Genomic DNA, 22,637 nt, shown 5'->3' with positions numbered 1-22,637 from the left:
TTCGGGGTTTATGAATCGAGATCTATATCGGATTTGTTGGATTCGGTTTGGGTTTGGCCTCAAATTGCCCTAACCCTCTATGGTTCTTTTGCATAAGATGAAAGAACTGTGTGGAGTTGAGCAATACAGTATGTTGTCGATATAGGTAAAATACTAATATGTAAAATCAGGAGAGAGTTGATCCTTCGATATTTCAAGGGGCGTGCACTCCAACTAGCAAACCACAATTGTTTGTAATTGAAATATTCAATGGAGGTAGAGATTAATTACTCCATAAATGGAATTAGCAAGAAGTATCAGGATCACAGGTAGCTCAGTGACATCTTGCCTGTGGTCCAGGTCAGACGATCTAATGTCCACGTGGCAAAAGAAAAAGCATTGGATCCGGACGATTCCCATTAATTTATTTTTTGTTTAAAATTTTTATGGATTTTCAATTGTCAGATTGGTATCGAACTGACAGATTCATCGGATCTTAAAATTCCGTTCTATATGCTTTTTCCTTTTACCGTAACAGATATAACAAAATTAATAAAATACCGTATATGGCTATAAGTCTTTGTCCTACTTTTTAAGTTATATAAGAGGTTAGGAGTGCGTGCCTCGCGAGAGAGGTCGTTGAAAAGACGGTGAAAGAAACGAATTCTCTCTTTATTATTTCATTTCCTGTGCTCATTTTTCTCGTCTTTCTCGAATTATCGATTTTTGCCGGAGATAAAAAAACGAGCGACAATCTAGGGTTCGTATTTTGGTCATTGCTGGAGCTAGTTTCGATTGCCTTCTGAATGTGCCTGCGCTCAACTTTATCTATTTGACGAATTATCTGACATTAAAGTGAACATCGTCCGGTTATCCAAGTATGCGGGAAAGAATATTTGGAGCAAAATTGTGTCTTTTTTCCTTATTCTTAGTTTTTTACCAGTATTTTTTTTAGATTCTGTTGAGGTTACAGAAATCGATTATTGGGGATCGGTGGTTGGAGTACGAAGACTGAATTTTAGATCTTCGTTTATTTATTTTGCTGGAGTTTGTTCAGTTGAGGAGGTATAGAATCCGGGTTTTGATCCCGCATGACGATTCCTGGTTCTGGTTACTTGATGGACAATGAGGCGAGTTGCTTGCCGTGCACGCCGGAGGAAGAAAAAAGGATTATAGAGGAGCTAACGAAAGAGGCAGAATCTAAGTTGAAGGAAGGAAATTTGTATTACGTTATCTCCAACAGGTAAGATCGCGAGATGGATTATGTAGTCGGCTGATTCTTTCGTGATTATTGATTATTTCTCCTCGTCATTATTTTATTTTAGTTTGTTATTTGTTGATGCTGCTTCTTTTGATCCACATATTCGTTGAATATACTACTATTGAGCGTATGCTGCTTCTTTTGATCCACATATTCGTTGAATATAATACTATTGAGCGTCGAGTGGTTATATTTGCTCGCTCTCTCTCTCTGGCGTTTTTGTATTTGATTCTTATTAAGTTATGGTGTCCTCCTTCTTTGCTTTACCTTTCTTCTTCTTCTTCTTCGATTGATAACACGTAGTAATGGCTCTGTCCGTAACCCTATGGTGCACCTCAGAGAAAAAGCTGTTATCTTTTTGTGCCTCTAATGAGCTTAGTTTCTTATCAAGATGTGTAGCAGCAACATGTTGGTTTCAAGCAGATATTAATCCTGTCTGTTAGAGCAAACTTGTGTCTCAAAATCCTTTATTTTCTCGTTATCTCGGGCACAGTATACTTTTGCCTTTCCTCAAAAAATGTAACTGGTCGCAGAAATTCATCTGCATATATGTTCATTATTGAATATTTTTGATGACTTTCCACTGAAACAACTTTCCCTGCAGTCCTGCACGGAGGAATTTTTTTTTGTTTTCCTACTGTGTGCTCTAGAAGCAAGCAGATATTGAGAACGGTTGGACTGTTTCACTCCATTTTCATTGGTTGTGGGTGAAGTGGGTGAATATGTGTGTTTCTGAAGACTTATGCTGCGTTTAGTATGCATTCTTGGAATGTATTATTTATAGGTTGATAATGCATTCCAAGAAATCATACCAAACACAATCTTAATTTCAAAATGTCCACCATTCCATTCCAAACGCTTTCAAAGTATAGCTGTATAGTTCATTCTCTTTAAACACGATTTAGAGTGGAGATCCTAGAGGGTAGGGTGCCCAGGACCCACAAAACATTGAGTTTGAGAAGATAATATGAAAAATATAAATTAAATAAATAGTGGGTCCAAATGTTAAAGAACATGAGTGGAAGACCAAGGTTGTATTTGGGACTTCTTTGGAATGCATTGTCGGCCTAGAATGCTTACTAAATGCAACCTTAATTTCACAACATTTACTGTGGTGGGGTGCCCAGGACCCACAAAACATTGAGTTTGAGAAGATAATATGAAAAATATACATTAAATAAATAGTGGGTCCAGATGTTAAAGAACATGAGTGGAAGACCAAGGTTGTATTTGGGACTTCTTTGGAATGCATTATTGGCCTAGAATGCTTACTAAATGCAACCTTAATTTACTGTGGTAGTTGGTGCAGAGAATTAAATGATACAATCTTGCTTACTTGGTTTGGCTGTGAGACTGTCAGACTAATCCGCGTATAAAAATTAATCGCATTTGTTCAATTTGATAAATACGAAGAACAACTCTATGTTGGCATTGAAGTAACGAAAGAAAAGTCCAAGTTTTTAATAGAATATTTTTCCCCCGGATATTGCCATTTACATTGTGTTCTGCCCATAATGCCTTTGATGTCTTTTCAGCTGATCTGAAATTGCCATTAAGTGCTTCAAATAAGTGGTCTATCAGAACATCAGTTGAAGTGTATGTGTTCGAGGTGCCTATTTTTTGAGAAGGTGGTGGGAAGGGGAATGAGAAGCAATGCCAATGCTGTCCAACACCACTTTACCAATGGAAAAAAGAAGAGAGGTTGAAAGGATAAAGTGTAGAAACATGAACAATTGTGGATGCATGAACCACTATAAATCTTGGAATCCGGATGGGAAAAATCAGGTTTCATGTTACCTATTTATTAGCATATAGAACCATCATCGGTGATGCAGAGTTTCTTCTTAGTGATAATTATCATTCCCGATGGAAGTTTGGCCACGAGAAACAAAAAGAGTTAGAATTTATTGTACCTTAAAGGAAGACGTACATTCTGATAGTTATTGTATAAAGAATGACATGTTCTTGAGATGTTTTACCTGTTTAAGACACGTTATTGCAAGCAAGGTTTAAAGCATCGGTATTGGGTATTGTATTGGAAAGGTGATTTTAAGAGACGTATCATATCATATCGGAGAGACGCAAGATACACATAAAAATGGTTAAGAAACATGGAAATACTTGAGATACATACAAAATACAGTTTTGAAGCATAAGTACTATAAATAAGTAATATATAAAATATATCATGTATAACAAGGAGAACAAAGTAGACAAGATAAGTGCATTCAATTGATTATGTATAAAAGATGAGGTTTCTTACATGTTACTAATACCGAAAAAGATGTCATTTTCAATTTGGGGAAGATTTAGGGTTTAGATGTACACATTATTGCCCAAAAAAAAAAAAACCTAGTTCGATGCAATCATTCCGGTTGTTTTTCACTATAGTGATCCATTGTAAAAAACGACACTAAAAATTAATATTTGAGCAAAAAATTCAAAGTTTTGATCGTTAAATGTTCTTGCGAAAATCTGGTTTCAATCCTTGATTGCAGGCTATTTAATACCTAAATAATGATGAAATCAACACTACTAGAGTTGTTTTGCCCGTAAAAGCAAGGAATCAAGCTGATTTTGTCAGGAAAAAAAGAAGAAGATTAGAATGCCTTACAAGATCTCTCAGTAAGTGTTTTATAGTCACGGATCGTATTCTATAGTTTATAAGAGATGTATCGAGCGTATCGATAGGTATTAGCCATGTATCAACCAAATCATGTGATGCATCAGTTATTGTCGACATATAAGGTAGGATACTAAAACCTTGATTACAAGTGGTTTCCCTCTAGAAAATGTGTCATGGACTTATTGGCAAGGTTCTAAAACTCGGGTTTCGACTAGGTTTCGATCAGCCAGAAAACAAGTTCGTCTTGGTTTCGACCATATCTCGGCCGAAACTTGGGACTTTCTCCAGGCTAACTCGAACCTTGGTTTCGAGGCCCAAAAGTTGGTTTTTTGCTCTGATTCTTGTTGTGCTGCCTATTTTTGACATTTTAAACTAAATCCATGCATTAGTTTCACATAGAGAACACTAAAAATATTACTTGTGGTTTTGATCCAAGTTAGATATGATGAGAAGATTCAGATCTGATAGTTAATATGATCATTTCTGATCTTCGATCTAACAGTCGATATGGCCAATCTGAATCTAGACCTCACAGTTAGAATTTAAGATCGAAACTACAAGATCTTTACAACTAACAACTAACTTCTAGAATTAGAATAAAAAAATAGAGCAGTCAAGTATTTGAATTTGATGGGGTGGAATGGAGCGGAGGAAAAAGGGGATTGATGGATGTTATGGAGAAGATAAAATAGGGAAGAAGCAAGCTAAGATTTAGGATTGGGAAACTAGCAATCAATGGGAGGAGTTGAGTGGGAACAAAGAGTTGGTTGATGGGTGGACTGAGGGGAGAGGAAATAATTTTTCCTAAAAGTTAGGATCTGAAATTAAACAAATAAAAAAGTAGGAGAGAATGGAGTTGAAAATAGGGAGAAACCTTCCTTACTGTAGGGGATGAAAGAGAGAGAGAGTTAGTTCAAACTTTCATTATCAAATCAAATCCAATTCACTGTATTTACTTATTTATGGAAAACAAAAGAAATCTTCTAGATCAACTCAAATTCTAATAAAATAAACTATCTTAGACTTTCCTAAATAGGGCTCATTGACAACTATATTACTTTCCTAATAACAAGCAACTCAACCACTAATAAAGTATTGTATTTTAAAGTCTAGAAACTTGGTTCTATTACTAAAATCTGGCCCAAATTTAAACTGGGTCGGCATTTGTCCTGGTTTGGACAGGGGATTCAACTGGTATGTTTCTAGTGTAGACCTAAATCATAACAACAACAAACTCAGCCTTATCCCAACTTAATGGGTTCGGCTACATGAATTGAAACAAAACAAAGTAGAGGAAACAGAGTTCGAACCTAAAAAGGGAAGAAAGTATGGAAAAGAGGGATGCGGATAGAGGTGAGAAATGAAGAAAAGAGAAAGACTAATGAAAGATGAGATATAAATAGAAAGATGAAAGATATTAAAGGGAAAGAGGCACAGCCCAGCACGTCAGGAGATTCTCAGCTACATGTAGACCTAAATCATGTTACTTAGAAATCGTTAAAGTAATATTCATTTGAACTGATTGAAGTGTTACAATATACTTTTAGATATCAGCTGGAAATGCATGTTATATGTATCTGATAGCATATCAACTGGGATTGTGTTGCAATGGCCAATGAAAGTTGTAAAGTAATGCATGTCAATCAATGTAGTTCTGTTCTAAGTACAAGCATTATGTATATTCATATATTATTTGTATGAATAGGATACAACCTCACATTTGATGATTAGTGAGTTTCTTGGAACTATTGAATATTACTCCCCCCCACCCCTTATTATTTTCTCATTGACAAATGGAAGATACTGTAGTCATTTTAATACAACGTAGGGAAATTCTTGGGTAATTTTGTTTAATTTTAACTGCTACCTTGGGAATAATTTTGTCGACTTTTATTAACTATGCTCTGATGCTCGGATTCTTGTTTGTGCAGATGGTTTATGGATTGGCAGAGATACAGTGGACAAGATACAGGTGATTGTCCAATGGATGAGCATCCCAGTGGTTCCCAACTTTCAAATGGATTTCGTTCAAAGAAAGCAGATAGACCTGGACAAATTGATAATACTCTTCTAGTTAAGAGTGGCAGTGATGGTAAAGTTAATGACCTGGAACTTGTTAGACCACTGGAGGAAGGACGCGATTATGTTTTGATCGCTCAGGAAGTCTGGAAGAAGCTTCATGATTGGTAATCAAATCTGTATTTTTCTTCTGTCTTGGTGGGATTCATTTATCTGTGAGTTCTCTTTTCAAATGAGTTATGGACTTAGTTCCACTCTCTCTGTTGTCTTCTGTTTGTAGGTATAAAGGGGGACCAGCACTGCCTAGAAGGTTGATTTCTCAAGGTGTCCTCCATAAGAACTTTACTGTAGAGGTTTACCTTCTCTGTCTTTACTTGATTGATTCTAGAGACAACAGCCAGTCAGTTATCCGGATAAGTAGAAAGGTAATTCCTCTTTGATTTTTTATCCATTTCACAATTCATTACTAGGGATGGCCTTGGGGAGCTTTGGCTAGCTTGATCACTACCTGTCTGACCAAAACATCAATATGATCCATGCGAGGTAGGTAGGCCCAGGGCAGGAAATTACAGAAAGAAACTCAATAAAGTTCCTTTTGTTTCCATGGAAATTTTTGGAAGATCAACTTTAGATACAAAATTTATTCGTCTTTCTTTACCATTTCTCCCTTTGTGAGATTGAGGAAGAAACAAACCGTATGGTGGAAGTGGCATCCTTCATGGGTGATGAGTTCTTGATTGACCAACATACAACAGCTTTGGAAAATAGAAGTCACAAAAGTTAACTGGAATTTCCAATTTCTTTTCACATTTCAATAAAATTGTTTCTGTTCTTTTTATTCCTAGACAATTTCCTTCTGCTTCTAAGACAATTTGTGAAGAAACTTTCATTTGAACAAATGGAGAATAAAAAAAGAGTGACAAAACTGGAGAAGGCAAAAGGAGATTAGGTAATAAATATTCAAACTTCTACTAAAGGCCATGTTTCCATTGTGACCTGAATGCCATGGATCAATCAATTGAAACCTGATTAGGCTACCAAACAGCCCTAATAAGGATAGGTGGGGCATGAGGCATATTTTTTCACCCATTTAACTTGCTCGTTGTGATCCCTATTCACGTTTGCTTATCATTTCATTTGCTGCTGTTTGTTTTGCTTAGTTTTACTTGTTATTTTCACAGATGAGGTGTATGTGGAGAATACAAATGGAAGCCATGAAGTTAAATCTTTTAATATCATTCTCGTGAACAGAGTCTAGGGCTGAGCTAGGGATGTACTTTTTTTTTTGGGAGAGGGGCAAAGTGATGCAGTAGCTTAGTGGAAATTTTTTTTTGTGCTGTTGGTCAGGTTTTTCTTTGTGATGGGTTGAGTTGGGGATTGGAAAAATTGAGGTTTTAATGGTGCTTACTGATGGATTACAAACTGGTGTTAAAATCTTGCAAACAAATGATAAATATGGTTATGTTAGAGGAAGAGAAGATAAGTTTTATCAGCATTGTGTTGATCGGCTCTAGGAATTACATATAGATTTCTAAATAACCTGAGGACAAGCAATACCGATGCTATTTTCCTGCTATTGCAAAATAGAGCCAGAAATAGTATGCTGGGTTACTTCTGCAACTTTTTGATGAAATAAAGCTGGTGCTGCCATTATTATTGTTTTAAAACACAACCTTTGAGAGGATGTTACTGTGAATGCCGTGGTTCCTGACTTGATGAAATAAAGCTGGTGCTGCCATTATTATTGTTTTAAAACACAACCTTTGAGAGGATGTTACTGTGATGCCGTGGTTCCTAACTTGATTTTATCTTAACGCTTCAGTCCTAACTTGGTAATTTTAATCTTCAGGCTTCTGTACGTGAGCTGTATGATCGGGTGTGCTCATTTCACAAGCTAGAACAGAAGAAGGCATGTCTCACAATTATTTGACATGAAGTTTTAGTTTGAAGTTCTTATCACACTGAATGAATGGTTTCATTTAATTATTTATTTGCAGGTTCACATTTGGGATTACTTCAATAAGCGGAAACATTCATTATTGGCTATTTCCAATAATACGCTGGAAGAGATGAACTTGCAGATGGACCAGCATGTGAGTGCACTTACGATATAGCAATTGTCAGATTTGCTAGATTAGGTACTGATGTAGATCGAAGCATGATGCAATTCATGGGACTTACTGTTCATGAGAACAGTAGTGTGGGCCATATGGATGGCTGAAGTGGAAGATTAGATGCTGCCAATATCATATCTTTAGCTGCTATTTTGTTTAGTTTCTAATTTGGTTGCTTAGTCATTTACCAAGTTAGATTTTAGTTGGTTTCTATTTCTGTTTTGAAGAGATTTTAGGCTATATCTTATTAGATAGCTAAGAACATGTTTCCTTTTTATTGCTACTTTCTAATTTGTAATGTTTCTAGAAGAGGGATCTTAGAATAGGAGTAGTTTCTATTGTAATGGTTGCTTTGTTATTTAATAAAGAGAATGGCTGGACAAAGGCCACAATTTGAGTTTTAAAAAAAAAGAAAGCTTTACTTTTGCTGTGTGATTCAATATGGTGAAATACCAAGGTCTGTGAGAGACAGACCAAGGCCATGGGTGAGAGGCCTCGGTCATATTCTTTCCCTTCTTTTTCCCCTTGATTCTTCTTGTTTCTGTTTTCTGTTTTGTGACATATCTCACATCTGGACACATTCAAAGGCCTGTTGTGTTGCTGGAATTGCTATTCAGTTTCTGGAAGACCAATCTTTCGAGTTCCAATTATTAACAAGACTTGAAGATCAGATTTCATCCTCGTGGCTCCCTGTTATTGAAGAATTATGCAGAGATTTTGTGGGGCTCTAACTGTTGATCTAGCCCAGATTTTGCCTGTGTTTAACCTTTTGAAGGGTCTTCCTTCAATGGTAATCTGAGATTAGTCCATTGGATTGGTTTGTCTATAGCCCTGAGTTTCTAATTCTGAGAACTGTTGATATGTCAGCATCTAGCCATAACTTGTGGCTGAGATTTTGAAGGTTCATCCAGCCCAATAAGATCTACCTTCAATAGGAAGATCAACCCCATCCAAGTTGCTGATTTTCTAATTCTGTTACCTGCTATTTTCTGGTTATTGACTTGTTTCCTGTTCAGCTGATAGATCAGAAATTGTTACTGGCTGTTTCTTTGTGGTCTGACTTAATTCCAAGGCACTCTTATAGGTTGTTGAGAGCACTAAGTGTTGAAACACCTTGTTGTTAGGTGTTACTGTTATGTTCTATTGCTGACTTAGATGCTGTGATGATCCTACTGTGAGATTAGTTCTTATTTGTCTAGTTAAGGACTGATCTTACAGTAGAAAAAGTTTGATAGATTAGAGCTATTGAAGAGCAATTCAGTAGTTTACTATATTGATGAGATATAATTTCATCCATTGGTCTATCATGCCCTATGGAACCCTCATGTGCTAAGTTCACAATGTAATCCACAGGGGGTTGCTGTGGCTGAAGGTGAGTGAATAGCGGCTCAGGTTTCTCTGCATACCAGATCTGTGCTTGACCTTTTATTGGTTTTACCACACCTTAACAAATATTTGAGCCATGTCTCCCATGTTGTCTCACCCATACATGTATAGAACATAGATTTTTAATTTTTCATAGTTAACATTGCAATTTGTGTATTGTTCAAAATTTTTGGCATTTATTTTTGTTTTTAAATCCATACGGTAGCTACTTAGTCTGTTACTATCATTTTTTGGGTAATATCTGTTACTTCTCTGATGCTCCTGTAGGTGGTAAATTTTTATACTGCCTTAAAAACCCCTAATCATATTTTAGATCCTTACTGTTCTTTCATTCAAAATCAAGCCTTTCTTACACCCACCCATCCATATTTTCAAATTCAAACTAAATACCACCTGTATTTATGTGGGTGTATACCTTACTAAGATAGCCACAGCTATGTTTTGAGTTTACCAACTTCTTCAGAGTTGAGCAAAGGGTGCTAAATTTATCTTTTGACTGGTAATTGTTGAGCATATGTATTCTACTGTTTCTTCTGTCATTATTAGTTTTACTTTAGATTTAGATTTGGCTGCCAATGCTTTTAGATTGTTATTGAGTCCATAAGCCCGCAATAGGTTGGGTACAATGGGTTCTTTACTTTCTACATGTATAAGGTATTTCTTATGTACCACTTGAAAAGCTTTTATGTTTCACATTTCTTGAGCTCTAACCGTGATTACAGATTTGGTTGCAGTTCCCATTTATGTGTTTCTCTGTTAATGCCGTTTTGGTTTTTTTGGTTCTGAAGATGCTCTTGGAGGTACAGCATAGTGGGTTTTTGTCATCTGGATTCGGCATGGACTCAACAGGAAATGAATTAGCTCTGGTACCAATTGAACCTTCAAGGTCACCTGTAACTATTGCAGGAGGTCCAACCCTGTCCAATGGCAATTCAACAGGATTTGGTTCCAGTTTGCTTCAAGGAAATAATTTAAGTTCAGTACTGATGGATGTTGATGATGTATATGGCCCATTGAGCACTGTGACAAAAGGTGACAGAGGAGGGTTGGCAGGATTACAGAATCTGGGAAACACTTGCTTTATGAACAGTGCTATTCAATGTCTGGTCCATACACCCCCACTAGTTGATTATTTCTTGCAGGACTATATCGAGGAGATCAACATGCAAAATCCTTTAGGAATGCATGTATGTGATCTTTTTCTGGTTTCATTTGCTTAATAAAATGTGGTGGTCTTGCTTTGCTTATGGGGTTATCCCGTAGATTCTTAAATAGCTTCTAATTTTTGTTGTATAGGGTGAGCTTGCAGTTGCTTTTGGTGACTTGCTGAGGAGATTATGGTCCTCCGGACGGACACCAATTACTCCACGTGCATTTAAGGGAAAACTAGCTCGTTTTGCTCCCCAGTTTAGTGGGTACAACCAACATGATTCTCAAGTAAGTTTTACATGATTACCAAATTTTAAATTAGTCATTTACAGACGAATTTGTTTTGGTCTGCTGAAAGAAAAAAAGTTGAACCCAAAGAAGTTTTGTATCAAAAAAGAGGGGGGGAGGGGAACAACGTAGGAGTCTTACCCAAATTATTTGGTGCCTGCTACATGAATCCAATTTCACAATGCACCCTGTCTGAGGCCATATCGTGTGCCAACTTATGTATTTTCAACCATCCTCTGTAGCTTGACTGACACCTATTCTATGTTAACTTTATATCTCTCTGGAGCCTTTAATAAGCACCTTATTGCTCCTGGCTGATTTAGTACCATTGATAAGTTTAAAACCATAGTATGGCCATACATTACACAGTTTCCAATCATTCCAGTAGTTGGTTTTAATTTTTTTTTTTGTTGAAGAAACACAAGAGATTTCTATTAATGATAAGAAAATGTTACTAAGTACATGATAGTACAGTCGTCAGAGAATAAAATACCGTGGAGGAGAAAGAAATAGCAACCCCCAACTCATCAGGAGCAGAAGTGACATAACGAGCACCCCATCCTACCCAAGCAAAGGGGAAGAGAGTTCTGTGACACCCACCCCTCCTATCCACTCCTTCTAATGTAGTCCTAGATAGACAAAGGATCTACTAGGAGCCAAATAACCAGGACCTTTCAAACAGCTGGCCGATTGAACAGGTTTGAGGATTTAGGTCAAGTTTAGGGTAATGAGGTTGGATCTTATATGGTAAAGCTAGGCAGGTTATTAGGAATCTAATGAACTAGGTTTAGTGAAATTTGAGTGAGTTTAAAAATCAGAAAATTAAGCTTAGGGAGCTGGGTTTTAGGGTTTAGAGTGAGTTTTGGGCAGGGGTTAAGATTGAGCTTCCCTAATGGTGAGGGGAAGGTTTGAACCAAAAGTGGGCAGAATCTGATGGTGGGAAAGAGCTATGGGAATTTTAAGGTTTTAGGGCTGTAATGGGAATTGAGGGGAGTTAGGGTTTTGTTGGGGGAATGGACCTAGGGTTAGGATCGAGTGGAAGGATTGATGAGGGGGTATTGTGGTTAAAGTTTGATTGAATTTGGCTGGTGGGATTGGGCTGGGCAGAATGAAGATAAGCTAGGGTTGAATGGATCATTTAGGATTAATGGAGGGGGTGATACTGGGGGTCAACAGGTTAGGTTAGAGGATTAGAAGAAGGAGGTTGATTGCTGAAACAGTAAACTACTTACTTGAATAGCAGATCTTCAATGGCAGCCGCTTTGAAGATAGAATTTAAGTTCTCCCCATCTACAAGATGCAAGGAGATGTGTAGCAGATCCTCCCGTTCTACAAAACGCAAGGAGTCAACTGGAGATCCACAAGTCCCTTCACCTTGATATTACTCACAAGGCACACTCACAATGAGCAAGGCAGCAGCAACAATGGCAGCAAGCATAAGACAAAGTCATTTCTGAAATCTGAATTGTGGGGGAGCCTCCTACGATTTTATTTATTTATAATCTGATCAAAGGCCTCATTCCTCTTCAGCCTAGGAATTTGAATTACTAGACTGAAACCTAATTACAAACTACAAAGCAGTCCCTCTAAAAATCATGGAGGGGTGGAATTAAAACACTTAAAAGAAAGATTCCCTAACAACCAATAGCATTAAATCACTTAAATTGACCCATGGTCTGAACCGGTTCAGTTTAATTTTACAAAATTAGACTATGGAAAAATAAACTAAGTATGAAAACTTCCAAAATAAAACTAAGGCTCCAACAATCGGCCCTACTCCTAGGGCTGTTTCTTCTTCTTGCGGATGCTTGGAACTGCATCATCTTCCATACCCAGTTGATGCAGATCAAATGGAGAAAACCTGAAATAAAATATCCCTATTTCAAAGCCCGCGACAGCAGCGAAGAAAGGGGGAAAATATGCTATTGGTTGGATGAGAGAGAGAGAGACCTTTGGGGGAAGAGGAAAGGTGAAACCTGGGGGGGGGGAGAGGAGGAAAGATGAGCAGAGAGGAGAGAGAAGGGAAAGGCGACTACCTCATTAAAATCTTACTAATTTTTAATCTCATTAATTGAATTTGTGGGTTGGAGTGTACTCTTGCAATCTTATTTAAAGACTTTACGAAACTGAATCGTATTGGTTGTAGAGAAATCTGCCAGCCAATGGACAAGGAATCCTCCCATCCACAAGCTAGAAATGGGGAGTTTCCTATTGCATCATAACTCTAATTAAGGAATTAAAAAAGGGCTAGAATTTAGGAATAATATCCCATTGTATCTAACCAACTTTCAAAATAATTATCCTATGTATCTAGCCTGCATTATTACAATACATGCAATTTACAAAGTACTAATCAAAGTCCCAAATAAAAGATCAAACCACATCTGATGGTGGTGATCATGCTCAACACAATTCATCTGAGAAGCCAGACTTTATATATATATATCAAGACATGGGCAAATCTCCATGGTCTACTTGGCTCCTTGCCCTAGTGATCATGGTGGCTGAATCACCTTTCACACGCACATTCTGGACGCCCTCCCTCAGTGCCAGCTCAATCCCATCCGCTGTGATAACAAATCTGCTCTAATGGAATTCACTACTCCAATTGATCTAGAGTGGGCCATGCTCGACCTACTCAATCCATCCACACCAGAAGGGCATTTCTAATAGATGATCTGTCAAAGTTGAACATCACCATGTTTATAGCAATCAGATCGGTATCTGCCCCAGCCGATTCCGATACAGATTGGGTGACATGGCCGATTACTCCTTGTCCAATCCACCTTTTTTGGATCAGCCAGAGAATTGCCCCCAATAAATATTTTAAAAAAAATACGATCACGGAACTCCCTCCCCCTCCCCACCCCTGCAACCTTGCTCTCTCCCTCTTCCGCCCTGTTTCTCTCCCTTCCCCTCCCTCTCCGACTGCAACACCCGCCCCTCTTTGGATTCCCCTCCACCCTTGTCCCTCCCTCCCTCCCTTTCTCTCTGTCTCTCCATCCCTGTAACTCCCATCGTCCATGCTGCAGACCTGCCAAGGACACCGTTGTCTCCAAAAAGCCCTCCAAGACTGTTGTGACGGTGATCCCGAAGACCACCACCACCCCTGGTAAATGAAGCGTCAATAGCTGGAAATTGAAGCGTGCACTGCAACTTGCCGAGTACCCTGACAAGCAAGAGCTTTAATTGGTTCTCCGCACCATCGAGTTCTTCCCTCCCATCGTCTTCGCTGGAGAAGCCAGAAGCTTGGAGGACCGTCTCAGAAAGGCTGCCATGGGAAGGGCTTTCGTCAAAAGCCAAGCCACTGCCACTCTAACTTCCTCAAGGCTTTCATCACTAGAGGTTATTCTGCCATGCGGAGACCAGAGTCACCCAGTGAAATCTCTATTTCACGGAGCACAACAAGCAAGGCAACTTCTTCTCCCGGCTACAGCTCTGGCTCCCCTCCCTATCTCTCGGTTATGTGGTTCTTATATAGTTGTAAACCAGTACCAATAACAGGATTGATTAGAGAGTAAGAACTTCCTGATTCAAGAGAAAACACATAAAACAAGATCAACATATAGGCCTGGTCGAGTGCTCCTTTATAGGACTAGAACAGCGGCTGACAATCTCAGCAAGATCTAACAGTTAAATCTGCTGTTATGGACAATTTCTTATGGAACTAGGATTGTAGGATAGTTCAAATCAACCAAACAGTAGGTTGTATGGATGATCAGAATTCAGATTCACTATACCCAGCTGTAAACTGATCTATGCTATTGAATATATAGGTGAACAGATCAGTAATAATCAATTATCGAACAGCCTTCTAAATAACAAGACTCGAATCCCACTTGGAGTAGTAGTATAGCTAATGTAATTCTAGATTGGTAGGAGACCAACTAGAACCGATAACCACGATCTGCTATGGATTAGGGAGATCGGCTAGGTCAAAATATGTGAAATTGTGAAATTAGGGTTAGAGTAAGTTGATGTAGGGGAGTCTTCCAGTGAAGGTCCTGACTCCTGAGGTGATGTTTTGATGAGGTTAGGTATGTAAACTTGAATGAACAATAGATTAGGTTTAGGGTTTTGGGTTTTGAGAAAGTGGAAGGAGAGGGAATCAAGGGTTTAGGGTGGTCACCTAAGGCTGGTACTAGGATCGAGTTTCCCTTATGGTGAGAGGGAAAGTTCGAACCAAGAAAGGTGGGATTTTGAGAAAACTTATCTTGACCCTACCGAAATTTTGCCATTTCTCTAAATTCATGAGAAAACTTATCTTGACCATAAGAAAATCTATTAGCTTAAAAATTAACAGTAAAAGCTGTTGATGTGTATTACGTTGCCCTTAACGATTTGAACATTTATGCTAAATAATACCAGAGCAGGGAGGTGAAGTGTTCGACTGCTGGGATGTGCAATGGGGTATCCAACACTTCTTCCCCCTCGGTGCCACGTGAAGTGTTTCCACGTAAGTGCTATCATGTGCAAGGACCATGCGATGACAGGCATGCACTTTGGGGGGGGGGGGGGGGAGGGGTGTTGATGTATACGTTTACGTTGCCCTTGCTTAACAATTCGAGCTTTTAGGCTAAGCGGCAAAACACAAAAGCATGGTATCCATATATTCGGTGCGAAATGCATACGTGTATAGTTCCCTTACAATACGTTGGGGTATCTTAAATTTGTTGCTTTTTTAAATAGGGTTAATTCTGCAGGGAAAATGACTAGATCTTCTGAATGAAATATAATTTCGTGGTTAGAGATTGGTTTGTTCTTCGTTCTGGTCTATGATTGTTGGTTTGCTGGTCATTTGCTATGTAGGCTGTTGTCTTCATACTTGCAACATTATTTGTTGCTCATTTTCCCTCTTTGCTTACTTCTAAACTGTGACATTGGCTTTCCCCCTTGGAAGCCCTATTTTTAGGCCCATCATTCATGGTTTGAATCCACCCTGCAATCAGTTTATTCGCTTTCAAGATTCTTTAGCCTATGATAGATGGTAAAAGGATGTAGGACCAAATTTTCCTTCAGCTACAGTCAAGGTAGACCCTTTGACTGAGGCCTTCGGATGACATTGAGAGGGCATCGCTCAAGGGTTGGGGGTATTAACGACCATTTGTAAATAGGGGAAGAGAAGTGCAGCCATTGATGGCTGTACAGTTCCTTCAGCGCATGGTGAAGGAAAACTTCCCCAAGAACATATAAATCATTGAGAGGGAGGACTTGGAGAAAAATTAAGCTATATTCCTTGTCGTTTTGGTTAAGATAGCGTGTGTCTGGTGCGTCCGTCATCGTGAGGTGTTAAAACTAGTAAAAAGATATTTTAGACTTTCATAATTGGGAAGGGTACTTTCCCATTTTTTTGAGAAAAAGTATATAAATGATTTTGTATTTCTTTATTTTCTTTTGTTGTCATAATATGTGACTGTATGGCGGTCGATATTTTATGTACTTTTGTTGATGTAGACAAGCATTATGGTAAGCACTATAGCTGCAGGCCTAGGAAGAACCAGGCCCATGCTTAGGCTCATGGTTCTTGAACTGGACCTTTGGTTCATGCCAGAAATGTGGCTCCATTTACTTCAACCATCAACTGGTACTTTTGGTGTTGATATTTAGCAATCACTTGCTAAATCTGGTCTGACCTGTAAGTAGTGATCCAACCATCAGTTAGCTGTGGTACTTCAAGGTTCTCCTATTGTACCAAAGACCTACATTTGACTTTAGTTCCAGGGTATTCTACCCTAGGATTTGTGAGGTATTATTAAGTTACTAATTCTGTAACAGCAAGTTGCTTGTAATCAGTAATCCCACCATTGGATTGGTGCCATCTTTGGGGAGTAAATTACTGTTACTGTGTCCTTACTGTTGGTCTAATCCAGGCCTATTACTGTTGATAAAATATGAAGGAAATATTGGTTTTTTTTTTCTTCATGTCCCTTACCATACTCGAGCAGATTCTTCAAATAGCTAAGCCATCCACCTCGTCCCCCCCTCCCCCCCCCCAAAACACAACAAAGAAATCCCAACAAAATAATTCAAGGAATCTTGCTGGTGATAGTGATAAATTTTTACTCCTTGCTATCTCATTGCCATACTATGTTTTGTGATCTTTTCACTGTTATTTTACATTTTATAGTACAAAGAAATCCCAACCCAATACCCCACCAACGCAACCCCTCCCCCAATTGTGAGGCAGGATCAACTCGATTCCAGGTCTCCATCATCAGCATCTGGTGACTTTTTCCACCATGCTGAGGCCAAAGGCTGGTACCTCAAGTTTATTTTACATGTGAGGTCTTTGAAAAGAATAGACATAGTGATAAGATATGACATTTGTGCCATTTTTAGAAGGATGAAAAGCATGCCTTGATATGAATGATTGAATGACTTGCCTCCAATCCATGCAGTTCTTCTCTCGCTCTCTCTCCTTCCCCCTTCTAAATTCAATTTCTTTCTTTACTATCGTTAAATGAATAATTTGTCTTCCTTCAGGAACTTCTTGCCTTCTTACTGGATGGACTACATGAGGATTTGAATCGTGTCAAGCACAAGCCTTACCTTGAAACAAAGGATGCAAATGGTCACCCTGACGAGGAAGTAGCAAACGAGTGTTGGGAATATCACAAGGCTCGAAATGATTCCATAATTGTGGATATTTGTCAGGTGATCTCATTTATACGTATATAAATAGGTGCATCCTGAAAGTCTGATGCTGCTAACAGTTGGATGGAATTTTATATTTTGATTAATATCGTCCTCTGTTTACTGTCAAATTTTAATTCTTATCTGGGATGGGTACTACCTTAGACTTATGGCTTACTGGAATATTGTTGTGGTTGATAAAAGTATATGAGCTTTCACTTGTACATTTTGATGTGTACTCTGGGAATAGAAGATATCAATGCTCATGCCCATTGACGATGGAGGTAGATAGCCACCAAGCAGTAGCATGGCCGGGGTCATACAGTCCTTCTAGAGTTGGGGTAGGGAGGACAGCTGCAGAGGATGTGGTTGGATTTTTTAGGTCCCATAGAGGAGGGCGGCACATTTAGAGCAGAACTATCTTCACTTTGTTATGGGATGGAATTGTTATCACATAATTCTTTTCTCATATTTAGAATGGTTGATGAGTTGGTGCCATGGAGGTTTGTGCATATTCTTCGTATCATTGGGCCCAATGCCTATGGACTGAACTCATTACAGTGGAGGCTGAGATCAGCAAATGACTTTGCAGGATGCTTGGCAAACAGGGGTTATGCTACGAAGAATGTGTTATGAGCCTGTTTTGTATTTGTGATTCTTTAGTTTCTGCCCCGTTCTCTTTTAGCAGCTTGTACCTTTTATCTTCTTTTATTTATTTATTTATTTATTTTTCTGTCAATGAATTCAATAACTCATCAAAAAGGTATGCATATATAAAAGAAAAAGTGAAATAGTAAGGAAAGATAAAGAAGTTGATTAAGGGAGATGCTATTTAGTCAATTTTGGAATATCCCAGGTGCAGTCTCGACGTCCCAATGTTCAAGGTTAGTTAAGATCCCACCATTGAAAAGTGGGAATGTTGGGAACTTCAACAAATAGCACCTTAATTTCATTCAATGATTCACTGTTTCTCCCCTAGGATAGAGGTGTCATACTATTCCAGGTGGTGAAACAGCAGTGACAGCCTGATTTTAGTTTTTTATAACCTTTTAGTGCAATTACATGCTTCATATTATGTCTTCCAAGCATAACCCTATTCAAAACTTAATCAACCCTAGAACTCAAATACCTAAATGACATTGGGACCACTTAGTTTGACATACTCTACTGTGTGAAACTTGTCCAAAATCCCTTGAAAATTGATCCAAACAAGATTTATAAACTGAACAGAATTTAAGACCCTAGTTTTAGAAATACTCATTGTCGCCCAAAAGTAACGAACTTGAATATGAAGTCAGCGACTAATCTACCAACATTTTAGTTATTCCTTCCTATTCTTGACCCTCTTCTAAGCAATGTAGCCCCTATGGCTTAATGGAGCTCTAGTGGGCCTCGTGTGAAGTTATTTTTAGTGGATCTGGTTGACATAAGCTTTGTTCCATACATTTATGTCTGTATTACCTGCTGACATTTGATTATGTAACCATTTGTTGTTCAACAATGTTGATGTCCTAGGACTGTCATGGTATGCAATAAATGTCACACTTCAAAATAACCCTCATTGGCTCATTATACAGTCATCCAAGCTGAAATGATTTACTGTCCTTCTAAATAATCTTATACTTGATTTATATGTATATAGAAGCTCTTGTTTGTTACTTAAGAGTTCCTGATAAAATTTTGATGTTCAAGTTTAATGCCTATATTTTTTTTTCCTGATGGCATGAAGATTGTGTTAAAATCTCAGGGTCAGTATAAGTCAACACTGGTATGCCCAGTTTGCAGCAAAGTTTCAGTGACTTTTGACCCCTTCATGTACTTATCATTGCTGTTACCTTCATCTGTTACACGGTCAATGACAATTACTGTTTTTTATGGTGATGGAAGTGCTCTTCCCATGCCATTTACCGTGACACTGCTCAAACATGGTTGCTATAAAGATCTTACTCAGGCCTTGAGTAATGCATGCTGCTTAAAGAGTGATGAAAGCATCTTACTTGCAGAGGTATTGTTACATTACCAATATTATTGATTGATAACATCTTCATTTATATATTATTTTCTGCAGTCTCTTAAGGTAGTTGATTGCCACTCTCCAGGTGTATGATCATCGAATATATCGATACTTGGAGAAGCCTAGTGATCCATTATCTATGATAAAGGATGATGAGTATATTGTAGCCTATCGACTTCCTAAAAACCACAATGAATTAACAAGATTAGAGATAGTTCATCGAAGTAAGGGAAAGTAAGCGTCCTCCTCCCAGGCAATCCATATCTAGACAATCCTTATTTAGTTTTGCAGTAATTTTTTCTTTTCCATTTCACTGGTATCACTGTGTGATTTTTGTTTGGCACAAACTTCTGCTATGATGGTATTCTTGTTCTATTTCATAATCTTGGAGACGTCAACAGGATTTGCATGCTAGGCATTCAGGGTTTTAAGAATCAGATCGGATTGGCTGATTCTGGCCGATCTGGATCGGAATTGGCTGAGTAAAATCCTGATTCTCCCCAATCCGGCTAGGGTCAATCCTGTAAGGAAATACTCTATATGCCTGGAATATGCAGATTCGGAGGCCAATCCAGGCTGATTCGGTTCCGATCTGGATTGGAATCGGCCAGACCGATCTGTATTCCGATTTAGTGTTTTTAAACCGTGTTTGCGTTACTTAAAAACTGATTCTTCTTCTTCCTCTCTCTCTCTCTCACAACCACACATGGACCCCCTTTTTCATGATCATCTCCCTTTTTATACTACCTTATTATCATAACGAAAAAGATCTCATTTTCTCCAGAGCCACGTCGGACATGATTAACAGCGGGGATTGGAGACTTTTTGGTACACCCCTGGTTACTTTTCTGGGAGAGGGTCCACAAACTGGAACTGATGTTCAAATTACCATACATAAAGTGCTTGCACCATTGCAGAGAAAATCATATTTTTCGTTAACTCACACCCATGCCAACAAAGATAATGGTACTGCTCCAGGTATTGATGTTGATCAATCTAACAGCTGCGACCCTCAATCTGCACTTAGGAGCCAAGCCATAGACAACATGGAACTAGAGAAGACATCTAATGGAGGGTTGTCATACCAGCTCTCTTTAACTGATGAGAAGGGATTGAGCTACAATCCCCTTGGAAATGATTCTCTTATTGGGACTGTTGAATCCATTAGGGTTGTGTTGGATTGGTCCGACAGAGAACATGACATGTATGACACAAGCTTCCTTGAGGATCTTCCTGAGGTCTACAAGAGTGGCTTTACTGTAAAAAAGACACGGCAGGAAGCAATCTCTCTGTTTTCCTGCTTGGAAGCCTTTCTGAAGGAGGAACCCTTGGGGCCTGATGACATGTGGTAAGTAATCTTACTAATCTCACATAGTTCATAGTTGTTATATTGCCTAACATGTCTGTTGCAATGTTTTGTTTCATATTATTGTGCATTATTCTCTTGATGCAGGTATTGTCCTACCTGTAAGGAACATAGACAAGCATCCAAGAAATTGGACTTGTGGCGGTTGCCAGAGGTTTTAGTTGTTCACTTGAAACGATTTTCCTATAGCCGATATCTGAAGAACAAGCTTGACACCTTGGTGAATTTTCCTATCCATAATCTTGACTTAAGCAAGTATGTGAAGAGTAAGGGCGCTGGTCCTCAATCACATGCATATGAGCTCTATGCCATCAGCAACCATTATGGTGGCCTAGGAGGTGGCCACTACTCTGCATATGCAAAGGTAGATCGTTTAATCTTGTGCTTTATTCTTAGCTTAGACCCTTGCATTTTATAACTAGAGTTGCAATGAGAAGCTGCATTCTTCCTACTATATCCATGAACTTTTGTCTATCTTTTATAATTTTTAAGTGATTTAAAGACTTATTTATTAGTTTGCAACTTGGTTACGGAACCATTTGTCAGTAAATATAATCTCAGATTTGTGGGTGGAACTCGGGCATTAATTTCCTTTGCAAATGAACTTGCGTGTATCTTTATCTTCCTTTTCTTGTCGGGAGGATGATTGGAGGAAAATTAAAGGCCTTGGAAAACATGGGGTTAGACCTATGTATAATACATCTAAGATCCCTATGAAATTTAGTGGGCCAGATTTCCTGCTAATATTGATGCCCTTTGTGAGATGATCTGTAAATGTTGTCTAACCTGTCTAAGGCTAGCCTAGTCTCACTGAATTTTTTGACCTTCTGGATATGGAGCATAATAGTGTATCTAATGGTTTGTTTACTGGATTTTGCAGTTAATTGACGAGGATAGATGGTATCACTTTGATGATAGTCATGTTTCTCCAGTTACTGAGGATGAGATCAGGACATCAGCAGCTTATGTATTGTTTTATCGAAGACTTGAACCAAAGCTGGGTGCAGAAGGGTCATCTAAGTTTCATCTCCAAGCAACTGAAGTTGATGCCAAGAGTATGCATAATAGCACTTAGCTATGGTTCTTTGATAGCTTTGGTGCTTTCCTGGGTTAGGCACAGATTGCGTTGGCCCTACAACAAATACTAGTCGAAATGGATGATTTTTGTGGGCTGAAGGACAGCCAAGCGGGTCCAGCTTTTGATTAATAAGGTAGGGTAGGAAGTGAAACTGGTGCAGGAGGATATAGAGTATCATTCAGTTTAGAGGACAAATTGCTGATTAAAAGGCAAGCAAATTAAATTTTGCTGGTTTACTATTCATTTTTGCAATGAAATTTTGAAGAGCTAGTCTGGCAGTACATAAATTATAGGGAAAGTATTTGTTCCCTGAATGATGCACAGGTTCGGCCTGCCCAAGATTTTCCCTGGAATCATTGCAAGTGGCTTACAATCTCTTCGACCCGAGTGTCCCAGAAGTTTTGATCTTACTCGAATGCATCCGTCTATGGTTCACTTGTATTCCCTAGAAGGTTTGAAAAATTACTTGATATGTAATTCTCATTGTTTCAGTTTGTTTATAGCAGTATGTTTTCCCCAAAAGATAAGCATGCCTTATGGAAGAAAATTCTCAAATTTTGTGTCCATACTCTTGTAGAAGTTTGAATAATTGTGTCTTAGTTGTGTTCTGACTTGATTATATCTTTGGGAGAGGGTTCTCTGAGCCTACATGGCGGGGAGCCAGCCAATGGGGAGCGTGGGTCAGGTTTTGTCAATAGGGTGCGGGGAGGGAAGGGAGTGTTTG

At 38.6% G+C, this 22,637-nt stretch overlaps 1 protein-coding gene across 2 annotated transcripts; it reads left to right on the top strand.

Annotated features, from left to right (window-relative positions):
- The first annotated feature begins 899 nt into the window (after nucleotides 1-899).
- Nucleotides 900-22,250, top strand: LOC122670133 (ubiquitin carboxyl-terminal hydrolase 9-like). 2 transcript variants are annotated; one of them, XM_043867115.1, is made up of 14 exons: nucleotides 900-1,222; nucleotides 5,798-6,052; nucleotides 6,166-6,310; nucleotides 7,735-7,794; nucleotides 7,883-7,978; nucleotides 10,174-10,572; nucleotides 10,682-10,822; nucleotides 17,306-17,476; nucleotides 19,203-19,460; nucleotides 19,555-19,703; nucleotides 20,254-20,474; nucleotides 20,511-20,817; nucleotides 20,923-21,199; nucleotides 21,716-22,250. In XM_043867115.1, the coding sequence occupies exons 1-14, from the start codon at nucleotides 1,071-1,073 to the stop codon at nucleotides 21,908-21,910; spliced, it is 2,826 nt and encodes a 941-aa protein (XP_043723050.1). In that variant the 5' UTR covers nucleotides 900-1,070; the 3' UTR covers nucleotides 21,911-22,250. The 2 variants fall into 2 exon arrangements, with proteins under 2 accessions (XP_043723050.1, XP_043723040.1); XM_043867105.1 differs by having other exon boundaries at nucleotides 20,254-20,817.
- Nucleotides 22,251-22,637: the final 387 nt, after the last annotated feature.

Source organism: Telopea speciosissima, chromosome 1 (assembly GCF_018873765.1).
Source record: "Telopea speciosissima isolate NSW1024214 ecotype Mountain lineage chromosome 1, Tspe_v1, whole genome shotgun sequence".
NCBI classification, from domain to species: Eukaryota; Viridiplantae; Streptophyta; class Magnoliopsida; order Proteales; family Proteaceae; genus Telopea; species Telopea speciosissima.
This window is presented reverse-complemented; position numbering and strand designations above follow the sequence as displayed.